This window comes from Platichthys flesus, chromosome 2, assembly GCF_949316205.1.
Source record: "Platichthys flesus chromosome 2, fPlaFle2.1, whole genome shotgun sequence".
Lineage (NCBI taxonomy): Eukaryota > Metazoa > Chordata > Actinopteri > Pleuronectiformes > Pleuronectidae > Platichthys > Platichthys flesus.
Window position 1 is genome coordinate 9003303 of NC_084946.1, and position 12736 is coordinate 9016038.

A 12736-nucleotide genomic window follows, 5' to 3' on the forward strand; every position below is an offset into this window, starting at 1 on the left:
TATCACTAGATGCAGAGATATCCTTCCATAGGGTTGAAGGGCCCTATATTTTTGATGTTTACAACAGATTAGGCAGAGGTAAGTATTTCTGTGAGTGTGTTGAGAATACTAACCTGATGGCGGAAGTTCTAACTCATAATGTGGTATCAAAGTCCTTCTCAACCTGTGGGGGGGGGGGGGCCCACTGTCTCCTCTCCTCTTCATCTCATCTGTAGAACCGTCTTCATTCAAGAGTACCAAGATCGATAGAATAAGATTTGAGTGTTGTCTCGCGTAGACTGCATTCTTCCTCCGGACTGTTCTGCAAGATCAAACAAGAGGTAGACAAGAAACACCCCCTATGCCCCCCAAGGTAATCGAAGAACTGACCATTGATATCCTTGCCCATAAGCTCTACTGAAGATAATGGCAGAATCAATGAAGGTCCATCAGATCTTCCCCTGATGGACTAGAAATTTGAATACATTTAGTGACCTTACGTGATGCTTGATGCGCAAGGGAACTTGTTCAAACAATGAATTATTTCTCATAATTTACTTTTCTCTCTTTTATGTAGCTTTAAAAAATAGACAACTGAATTGACCAAGATTACACTAATAGTCTTGGTATCTAAAGCTTAATTGTTATCTGAATTAATCCTTGACTTTGAGATGAGTCTGCATTAATTCAGACTTTTTTTTTAGTTAGGAGACTCCAGTAATATATGTATATTCAATTTGATCTGAATTAAGATCAAATTTAATATAGATTAAATCCTTAATGATGCAACATGCAAAGTTACCGAAAACCACGTAATTCTAATAATGAGGCAGTTGAATACAAATGCCCTTTAAAAATTTGAGGATTCTGAGATTGAGATTAAGAGCCTCTGGCTCTTGCTCCATACCTGTGAAACAAATAGGCTCAAAACACCAATCACTGATTGTTTCCAATTTGATTAGAGGTAATATATTTAATAAAATGTTTTGACTAAATAAACTAAAATGTTGTTTTTCTGGATTCCTGCACTTTCAAATATCGTGGAATAGTAGTATATAATGTGCATCACCCTCGGACAAGGTCTACTTTTAAGGCATGTTCAACATTGTCAGCTAAAATGTAACTGTCATTACTTTGTTTATTTCTATTTTTGATATGGTTATACCTAGTTTTTACAGATTACCTTTACCAAGTGTGCATTTCACTGTTAAAATGTTGCTACTGTACTAGTTTATTCACCAACCAAGGCTGGCAGACAATGCCAGCTTTCAGTCTGCCAATAGGACTCTGTGATTGAATTTGCGATCACTTCATTTATTACGACTTCACGCACTGCGCAACTTTCCCATTGAAGCACGTGATCTGGAAGTGAGCTCCTTTAACGGTCACAGCGTGTGACGAAAAATCTATCTTTAATAAGTCTGTATCTCCTTCTTGTTGTGATGACACTCATCTCAATTTGAAGTTGATCTGATGTTAGCCCTGGTACAAATACTTTTCACTATACACCTATGTATCGATTTTTGTGAAGATCGGTCAATGTGAACACGTTCCGTGGGTCTCGGGGGGCACCCTTGAGCCAATTTGCGACGCACATTAAAAATTCCTCCAGAATACGTACATTTTCACCACTTTTTATTTATAAATGACATTTCTAAATAAAAACTTCTTCATAGGCCCTGTCACACCCGGATCATGACGTCATGGTGCTACGTGGAAAGGAAGTAGGTAGGGAGCAGGCTAATGCTAATGCTAACTGTGCTACAAGCAGAGAGCGACCAAAACAAACGGTGGCTGCCGAGCGACTTAGTCGGGAAACGGCTTGGATTTAGCATGGGGACGCTTCTGCTTTGGTGGTAGAGGTAGATCTCATCATGTGGAGTTGGACATAACCCTGCGTGTACACCACAGGTGGACATTATGCGTTTTTGAGAGAGAAACGCTTATCCTGCGAGCTGTGTCTCGGATTGATGTTGTCCCTGTGCACCAGCGATATGCGTCGGCTAACTTACAGCGTTGCTAACTCGCTCGGTGGTCGCTAGCTGGCAACACCCGTATACGCTACCGAAGGAATTCGACATTGCCAAAGATCATTGTAGCCAGTTGATAGTGACGTTGTCGAGAAAATAAATGCGGGTGAAGTGACCGTGTTTTGCTTCGCGACGCCAAAATCCCTGTTACGTCAGCGTAACCATTTGTGAACTTGCTGGTTGGTAGCTAGCTTAATATCAACATGAGCTGGTTCAACGCATCTCACCTGTCCAGCTTCGCCAAACAGGCGTTAACCACAGCTCAGAAGTCCATCGACCGTGTTCTGGACATTAAAGAAGAGGACCAATGGGGGGACATGACTGTGATGCCCTATGATGGTGAGTAATGTTGCTCATGGTGGTAACCGCTAATGTTTCCACTTCACACAGATGGGGGTCTAGGATTGTTCTAATTGAGGGGCCGCAATTAACACAGAGTGGCCCCTATATGTTCAACATGCATGCACACCTCCTGATTCAGTAAGGTGCACGTTTAAATCGTTCCCTGTTCAGCACTATAGCTCTGAGTCAAGCCTCATATGTTTTCAATGTATTTTAAATAATTTAGCTTGTTCAAGCACATTGTGTACTTCAGAAGTTCTTACAAATAACCCTACAAATAGTCACATTTATTGTTAGTAGTGACAAGTTTATTAATAAGAAAATGACTATTTAAAGGACAGGGACACTTCAGGGACCAATCAGATTTCAGCAGCAACCAGCTCCCTCCAGTCCCCTTGTTTCTCATATGTTAATGTTGATTGAGAAATTCTTTTTGCCAGATGTTAACTTGCCTGGAAAGCTGTCGTTAAGCGGAGGATGGGGGATGACGCAGTGGGAAGCATCCCCCGAAGAGAAGACTGACACTCCGCCTCCCTCCTCTGATGCCATCACTACGCCTGTCACCCGCACAGTTGTGGATGAATCAGAAAACTTTTTCAGTGCCTTTATGTTAGCTGTCGATGAACAAGATGCCACCCAGACCCAGGTTGTGTCTGTCGCTCCTGCTAAGTCCCAAAGGCGTCCTCGGGTGAGGGGAAAGAAAAAGAAAGAGGCTGGGATCCAGAAAGACTTTGAGAGTCAGAAGTCAGCATCCACTGATGAGAGTGATGAGGTTCAAACAGTTTATGAAAGCCAGTCGTTTGAGTTTGAGTCTGACTCTTCACCAGAATCACCTCAAGCAGACACCATCCTCCTGCAGCCAGTTTCTCCTGTTTCCTCTTCCAGTGATCTTCCGTGTAACCCTGACTGCAAAACGAGTGGTGTAAAACCAAATATTGGTTCAACAGTTTCCCTAGATCCAGAAACAGAGCAGGCACAGCTGCCATCAGAACACCATGTTGAGGAGGATACCATTGACTCCTCTGAACCTTCTGCTGCCATTTCCGAACTGAAAAGCTCTACACCCACTGATTCTTCGCCCCCTCCATCCGCTAAGGAAATACTCGTGGAGCATAAAGACTCAAAGGTTGAGGACCGTCAAAACGATACCCCATCCCCTCCAGTAAGTGCTTTTTCCTCCGGAACCTCTACCACCAGTGATATTGAAGTGCTCGATCACGAGAGTGTGTTGAGTGAGAGCTCAGCCAGCTCCAGACAAGAAACGGCTGAGGGGAAGGCTGCCCTTCACTTAATGCAGGGCTCTTTCCAGCTTCTCACTGCCTCCACTTGTGGAGATTTCCCCCGACTGGAGGACTACCCCAAACTCACAGAGAGCTGCGGCTCCTCCTCAGACGCGTTCGAACGCATCGATTCATTCAGTATGCAGTCACTGGATAGCCGGAGTGTCAGCGAGGTCAATTCAGATGATGACATCCCAAGCAGTCGGACACTAGCGTCTGTCACTGCAGGCCCTGCTTCTCTTACAGTGGAATCCGCTGTTTGTCAGAAGCAGGAAGATGGAATGGTGGACAAGGAAGGAGAGGAGGAAGACGAGGAGGGATTCACTGAAACGGCGAGGGAACAGTCTCTGGATGAGATGGAGGAGAGTGGACGGAGTGCAACGCCTGTGAATTGTGAGCATCCTGAAGAGTTAGTGGAGCAGGGTCAAGAATCGGAGGCAACCGTCACACTGTCGGAGCTCTTCTCCAACGCTGAAAAACTGATCACTCCACCAATCACAGAGGAGATGAAAAGTGTCTCAACAGTTCAGATATTGGAGTTTCAAAAGGTAACAACTTACGTCAACTTACTAAGAAACTATGTGAAGACTCTCAGTCATCCTCGTGGTATTTCTAAAGGCTGTAGTAAGGCATTTGGACTAGCTTGATTTTCTTGTAGACATTTCACTTCATCCAAAAAGCTTCATCTCATAACTGAAAAACTCTTTCGGGTATGAAGTGAAACGTCTTCAAGAACAACTGCAAATCTAGGTGTCTTCATTTAGCACTAAGTCATATGTAGTTGGTAATATTTTTAAAGATGTTTAACGCACATATTATACATATATTTTTTTGTTTTGGCCTATATTTGCTTAGTAGAGGTTTTTGTATGGGCAAGAGTTGGCTAAATATGATATTCTGCAAAATGTAAGGTTACAAAGTCCATATATCTCTGTTGGTCATGCTGAATACACAAATCCTTCATATTTTAACAAATATGAAGGATAGTTGTTATAAACTAGTTTTGTATGTACACGTTTGTAGCAGTATGCTAAAGCCTTAAAACCCTCTGAAAGAATACAAAATCTATGCATTATTAATTACCAGAACGATGATTATCAAGAAGCAACATTCCAAAGGAAACAGGAAACTCAGTATTTGCATAGAATTCCTCAGAATTCTAAAGAGTAAGTAACAGCTTTATTAGACTGTAACATACATTTCAAGGACTATTGTACAGTTATCTATTTTAAAAACATTAAAACAGCATAGAAGTTTTGTTTTCCGCCAAATAATTATGTCCAATAATTAGTTTTTCTATCGAATCTGGGCATTTCTAAAAATGTGTTTAAACACTTTTTTCTTTCTGGCATTTGACTGCTGTTGTAAAACATCCAAAAATGTTGCTGACATGTTTTAGGTCATTGATGAGCTGTCAGGTCGCCTTGAGAAGAGAGAGTCTCAACTGCTGGCAGTAAGCAAAGACAAGGCCAGGCTGGAGGAGGACTGTGACAATCTCAAAGAGTCAGTATAAGACACACATCTGGTTCACACCTGAATAATGTTGATAAGGCATTTCTGAAAGACACACAGCAAAGCATCTGGAAAGCTTTAAATTGTAATTTTTTTTTTTTTAACCTTTATTTATTCAAGTATTCATTAAACCTACAGTTGAGAAATAATGCTGAGATATTAAGTGATCTGTTTGAAAATAATTCATAATTTACTTTTTTTCAACAATGAGCTCTTTCACTAATGAGTCTGTTCGTCTCCCAGTGAAGTGATACGCCTCAAAGAGGAAAGCTCCACTGTGCAGTCTCTAAAGGATGAGTTCACCCAGCGCATCGCAGATGCTGATAGGAAGGCTCAGCTGGCCTGCAAAGAGAGAGATATAGCCAAGAAGGTAACTCATACTCAAGATCAGACACAACTTTCTCCTTCTCCCACTAATTATTTTCCCCCTCACAATAATTGTTATGTAATCTTTTAAAATATATATATTTTACAACTAACCTGCATGTATCTCTTTTGAGACTCAAAAAGTGTCCAAAGTTTCTGTATCAAAGATTCTTTTCTGTGCTTCAGGAGATAAAGGGCTTGCGAGAAGAGCTTTCTACGAGGCTGAACTCCGGTGACACAATGGAGATTATCAGGGAGAAGGAGGAGCAGATCAGAGGTCTGCTGGAAGAGGGTAAGACACGTTTAAAGATTAAACCAATTATTTACCTCCCTCACCAACTCACTACCTGTCTACCCAAAACGGACTGCACAGTCAACAAAACATGCCACGTAAAGCCAGCTGTTGATCAGGTCTTGCTGCTGCTTTTATGGTATCCATCTTGGGTCATGTAGCAAATGAAGAATTCTAGGGCTGCTGCATCCATCAATATTGTTGTGTTACTATCTATTTCTGCTATAAATGGTTGATTTAAAGAAAACTGTGTGGCACTTTACCTTACTGGTGACTTTATACCCTAAAAATACTTTCCCGTTTGAAATATCCTAAAATAATGCTCAGATGTGATGGGTATTTACTTTTGTGTTTTCCTAAGTATTTATTTGTTCCACTTTTAGGTGAAAAGTTATCCAAGCAGCAGCTGCAACACAGTAACATAATCAAGAAGCTGCGTGTGAAGGAGAAGGAGAGCGACGCAAAGACCATCAAGCACCAGAGGAAAATCAAGGAGCAGGAGGAAGAGCTCAGGCAGCTCCAGCAGGTCCGAATTCAGTCTAGTTTCTCAAACGGTCACATTCAGACTGAATTGTCTTTGAGGAGGAGTTGATCCATTGTTCAACTTGTTTTTAAAGGTGTTTCTTATGCTACCCTCTTTGAAAATAATGAGCCAAAAGCATCACACACAAGACTGAAAGATATTGTTTGTGAACTGAAGCCCTAATACCTCTAGAACAAAGTTATTGCCTACAGCACTTGCAGCAATAACATGTTAAACCTGTTCTTCTAACACAATGATGACTGTAGTCAGCTTGATCATGTCATTTTTGGTTCAGATAGTGTATCAAGCCTTAAGTCAACAACTATATATCTCCTGGCAGTACATAGTTTGCAATGTACACACCTTGTTCTCTTGCAATGTCCTATTTATAGTTCAAGAAAGCTGAAGAACGAAGGGCATTTCACTGTGGTGTATCGGTGCTTTTATTATTTGTTTATCTCTGGTTTCTCTTTACCTTTCATCCTATGAAATTGTGTACTACATGCTTTGTTGACTCAGCTGTTGCTCCCTGGTTACTGATGTCATGATGAGATAATGGGTTAGTATAATATTTGACCACAGTTCTGCCCATTTTTGTAATGTGTGTAGGTTCTAGAAGGGAAGGAGGAGCTGGAGAAACAGCACAGGGAAAACATCAAGAAGCTGAATTCTGTGGTGGAGCGGCAGGAGAGGGAGCTGAGCAGGCTGCAGTCAGACTCTGATGAGCTGCAGGAAAAAAACCGCAGCGTACAGGCTGCTCTGGACAACTCTTACAAGTAAACACTGCCATGCCCTGCCATTAAAAAAATACTCTGTATTACTGTAAATTACTGTATTACTTTAGTGTCAATGTTAACAGAGTACACAACATGTTATTTGGAAAGCGATATTCTGTATACTTTGTGCACACAAGCTTTATTTGATTTGAAGTGAAGCAATGAAACTAAAGTTTAAGTGTTTACTTTCACCTGTATTTTATGGGAGGGGGTTACATCTACATTTGATGAACAGTGTAGGAACTGTAGCCATTTACATTTGATATATTTAATAATAATAATACCGAATCACTGTTTCATTTCATATCCTTTGAGCTGGAGTACAGAGCCAAAGCAACAAATAAAAATATATAAAATCCCTCTTCTACTTCTACTCTCTGACTACCCTGTAAAAGGGGTCACGATGTTAATGATCTTCTTCATCATCTGTTGTCAGGGAGCTTGCAGAACTCCACAAGACGATTGCCAGCAGAGCCAGCAAGGATGAAGTAGCAGCTCTGAGCAGGGACACGCAGGCGAAGGAGCAGCTGAGTCTGGTTCTTGAGAAAGCCCAGGATGAGTCCAGGATGCAACAGGAGGCCCTGGCCAACCAGGTAATAACATGCTCAAGCAGTAGAATCTTATCAGTCGAAGGATTATCAGACTTATTGGATTGCTGCTCTGTGAGGGACCCAGCTCATACCGAATAAGTATTGCAACATGTACAGTGTGCTGTGGTTTATACTCCCCAAATCTTTATCCCCAAATATGAGTCAGTTGTGCAGCTTTAATTTTAAACAGATTTTTTGAGGTGGTGCTGGAGCTTTTAAAGCAACAGGCAACCGTTAATTAATTCTTCAGTGGACTCACTGTTTAATTTCCTCTGCTTACATTCACACAACTATAACCAGAGATGGACAGTAATAACTATTTCTTTAAAGAATATTATGATCATTTTGTTGGAGGTACATTGGACAGAAATGTAAACATAGCATTATGTTATGACATTTTTCTCACACTTTCTTTAATCTACATATTTACAGACAGTCATTTCCTAACTGCCAAGTACATTTCTTCATCTACTCTTTTTAATGTTGTGCACAGGTGGCTGACCTGAGGCTGGCTCTGCAAAGGGCGGAGCAGCAGCAGGCAAGGAAAGAAGATTATTTGAGGGAGGAGATCAGTGAGCTTCAACAGGTAACATATGCCTGATAGAAGGTCGCCAGGCATGCAGGGTAATTGTGTCAGGGCAGGGGCACGCCTATCTATTTTTTTCATGTCACCTTCCACAGAGGCTCCAGGAGGGTGAGAGAAGGAACCAGGAGCTCAGTCAGAGTGTTACCTCGGCAACACGGCCCCTTCTACGACAGATTGAGAACCTACAGGCCTCATTGGGCGGACAAACAGTATCTTGGGAAAAACTGGAGAAGAACATTTCTGATAGACTTGGTAAAAGACTGGAGTTTATCTATATTGTAAAATTCTTGTTCTGGGTTTGTACCCTGTAATAATGTAATATAAAAGAGTCAACCAAAATACTGTATTGTGCAAAGTGGGTAAAAACTGTATCTCTTTACTTTAACAGCCGATGCTCAGACACAGCTGGCTGTTGCTGTGGAGAAGGAGCGTTCAGCAACGGAGGAACTGTTGTCCATCAAGTCCCAGCTGGCCTCTCTGGATTCCCAGAATTCTTTGCTCCGCCAGGAGAAAGCCCGCTTCCTGGCACAACTTGATGCTGAGAAGAACAAGAGAGAGAAACTGGAGGATGACAGCAGCAGGTAATAGATTACAACTTTACATAGAGTGATGATGTACGTACATGAGCTGGTCAACTGGTTCTGTTTGTGGCAGAAGGGTGTGGGATAGGGCTGCAGGACATTAGGCAAACATGCAATAACCTTGTTGAATATTGTGATGATGATATGACTTGTGATTAATAACTGCAAACACTCCCTGGCTACATGGTTATTGTGTTAATTAAAGTGGTTATTAATCACAAGTAATATTGAGCTCCACAGCCTGCAGAGAAGGCACGCAGGAAGCCATGCAAAGCTCCACTAAGTCCACTTACATTGTTAATTTTTGGTCTTTTCATACATGTAGACCGCTCTGTCTGTAATTTACTGCTCCTCTCTGAGTCTCTACTATCTGCCCTGGGTTCTGCACGGGACGGCTGATGAATGTGCGCTCTCTGAACAAAGATTTAAGTAATTTAAAGTTCTGGGATATACATAAATATGCTACACAATTCTTTTATATAATCAACCACTCATAGTGATGGAATTGATCCCTAAAAGTTTCCACAGTAGAATTTAGTCGGGAGGAGGCGGAGCAAGATTTGTCCACAATGAGGATATATTTTCTATGTATCGTGCAGCCCTAGTGTGGGATAGATGGGTTGAGTTTCATGTGTATGTAAATCTATATATAGTTACACGTGTAGATCTAAATATTACCAATGTAATTGTGTTGCCAGGAGCCTAAATGCTTTGCAGTCATAGTATACGATGTATAAAGGAGTGAGAGCATCATCGTGGCTATTAAACTGTTTTTTTCAAACTGCTTCAGAGAATCTATAAATAGCAGAATTCCCTGACGGGGAATTTAAATCAGACCAGAGTGGTTAAAGTGCTGGGTGTTGTGGTGCGACACACCGGACAGGAGCCATAAGCTCAACGCCAATGCCCGGGGGTTTTGTCCTGTTCGTATAGTGTTATGGTTAATGTTTCAAAATCAAAGATTAAAGCATGTTAATCAGGCAACTCTCATAATAGGATCTGTTTAAAAGCTGAGTAAATCCATTAACATAGGTTGGCTATTTTATGGTGTGGTATTTAATTGATCACTTGATGTGTTTTTCTCAAGTTTTGTTTCTATGGTCTTCTTTTAATTGTCTTGTGTCTCAAATGTAGATGACATTTTACTAAGCCATAACGGCACAGTGATTTCTGCTTTATCTACTGTTTATAACTATTTATCAGGAAATGCTTGTGGTCAGTTACTGTCTGTGTTTTGTGGCTCTGTGTTGCTTGCACAGTGTATATGATGAAACCCTTACTGTTTCCAAAATGTTACCATTTATCTGAAAATAAACAAATCTTCTGTCTTAGGTAAAAAATATTGCACAACCTCATGCTGTTATAATAAAAGTTATAAATGCATGAGATAAACAGAAATGTCTGTTTATCTCATGCTGTTATAACTTTTATTTGACAATAAACCCACCAGAGACATATTCCATCAGTTCAGTCTTAAATACTGTTGATTGCTTGTAGTGACTTCTTGCTTGTTTTGTCAACGAAGGGAGCATGTTGAATTGGAAAATCTGAGAGGAGAACACAGTCGGATGCTGGAAGAGACCAAGAAGGAAAAGGTACCATCATGCTTTCTCCTACAACTGTTGTCTATGTCTATGAGACGTCTTCTTCACATACACATTTTTCCTTCTTCTACCAGCTGCTGCTGGCCAATCAGCTAGAAATGGAGAAGATGAAGGTGGAGCAAGAGAAGAAGAAATGCTACTTGGCTCAAGAGTCGCTCAAGGAAAAGGTTCAGGAGGATTTTTGACATTATTATCATCAAATCTCTTGCTTTAACAAGCATTTTCCCTTTAAACCACATATTTGTTTTAGTTTTTCTCTTGATCGGTTGTACAATTATTTCCATTCAGGAGCGGAAGGCTATGACCCTCTCTGTCGGAGAGCCCCCTGCATCCTCTACACCCTCCCTGTCCCGCTCCAGCTCCATCAGTGCGGCGGACACTACATTTCTGCACACGTCTCTTCTTTCCCAGGTACATACTGGGGGAGAAACTTTAAACTCCAGAAATGAAGACCATTTTCCACATACTTGGAATCGTGTTGCTTGATTGGTTTTATACTTTGTTGTATTCTCACACAGGATGACCCTTCAGACTACTCATTAAGCACCATGGCCATGTCTGTGTCCATGAGCGGAACCAACCTGTATGAGGCCGCCAGGCTGTCAGGAGGCTCCAGCATCATGGAGAACCTCCAGTCTCAGCTCAAACTGAGAGAAGGAGAGATCGCTCAGCTACAGGTAGCAATTCAGAAAAAATCGGCATAAAGTTACTTAGAACTTAATGTTCTAATTTAATGGTTCATCTATGGCTCTACCACCTGTCTATAAAATGGGTGGCTCAATAAATGTACAAAACGATTTGATATCATTTAAAAAATGCATTTTGTTAACGCCATCTCCTGCACACAAAAGCCGTCACTAGTTTTTTACAAGCCTTCTTTCTTCCCTTCTTCTGTTGAAGCTTGAAATCTCTGGTCTGGAGAGGAGTCGCTCTGTGATGTCAGAAGAGCTGGTTCGACTCACCAATCTAAATGACGAGATGGAGGAGAAGGTGATAGAGATCCCCAAGTTGAAAGTTCATCTCAAGGTGGGCACTGTAAATCTTGAGAATATTCCCAGAGATAAGAAAAAGTGAATCCTAAACAAACAAAAGGTCCTTTCTCATAACTTGTCTGGCTGTGCATTTCAGGAACTGGAGCAGAGGCACAACACCATCCTGCAGATGTACGGAGAAAAGGCTGAAGAGGCTGAGGAGCTGAGACTGGACCTTGAAGATGTGAAGAACATGTACAAGATCCAGATTGATGAACTGCTGAAGAACCAGAAATAAACAGTTTTTACCGTACTGGGACTTCTGAGATTTTAACTTTAATCTTTGTTAAAAGAAAAAATTTAACTTTATCTCTTATTTTATTTTAATTAATGATCATATTTAAGTGGGGTGTTGGGATTTTTCATAACATCATTGCATTATTACAGAATCAGTATGAAGGATAGCTCGAGTTTATGATTCAGGTGTCCATTTGAAATCGGAGGGAGCTAAAATAAACTTTGCTTTAGACATAAAGATCATGATTGAACCGTTGACATTGTATTGTATAGACACTTTATAGCTGTAGGAGCTGGCAATGTTATATTTGCACTACACAAAACCATCCTTGTTTATTTCTCGAGGGATAATCCGAGGGGTTTAAGAAGTGTATTAAGATTTGTACAGAGAAACATGTTTTTATTCTCAACTCCTTACAAATCACAAAACGTGGTTTAGACCTGTGAGTAGTCTGATTGAAAACTTGGAAAGTGTATTTTAAATTATATAAATATGTAAATGAATAAACATTTATTTGGGCTGTGAAATGTAACTGTCGTTCTTTATTTGATTTGTGTTAAATCACACATTAAAAGTTTTTTTCCCATCATATTCACACCTAATGATACGCACAAGATAATTACATTTCCACTTAATGAAGAAGTCCATATAATTGCTAAAGCTATACCAATATTTGTAATCACACCCATAGTCATTGTGAAGTGTGATTAATACAATTTCATTCAAATTTACATTTTGTATTTAGTTAAAAGAAAAGTGGGAATCAGAGTTAACCACAAACATTTCAGATGATGATTGGCAAGACGTGTTGACAACACATCAGACAACCAACACTTTGTGGATAAGGAGAACATTTTATTTTTTCATTTTAAATCACTACTCAGGTCACGAGTAATGTCAAAATAAAATGTAAACAAACAACAGAATATAAGGTGGGCCATCCCAGTCAAGAAAAGTGGATGGAGCCAGTAGTGGAAAAAACGCGTTAAAACAACACAAACAATAC

General features: G+C 40.5%; 1 protein-coding gene across 1 annotated transcript; it reads left to right on the forward strand.

Moving 5' to 3' along the window:
• Positions 1 to 1726: 1726 nt before the first annotated feature.
• tmf1 (TATA element modulatory factor 1) lies at positions 1727 to 12257 on the forward strand. Its single transcript, XM_062397030.1, has 17 exons — positions 1727 to 2348; positions 2792 to 4179; positions 5031 to 5134; positions 5387 to 5513; positions 5696 to 5801; positions 6185 to 6327; positions 6934 to 7100; positions 7537 to 7693; positions 8184 to 8276; positions 8372 to 8528; positions 8665 to 8857; positions 10383 to 10452; positions 10536 to 10628; positions 10750 to 10872; positions 10980 to 11138; positions 11362 to 11487; positions 11590 to 12257. Exons 1-17 carry the CDS (start codon positions 2213 to 2215, stop codon positions 11728 to 11730), a joined length of 3483 nt encoding a protein of 1160 aa, XP_062253014.1. The 5' UTR covers positions 1727 to 2212; the 3' UTR covers positions 11731 to 12257.
• Positions 12258 to 12736: the final 479 nt, after the last annotated feature.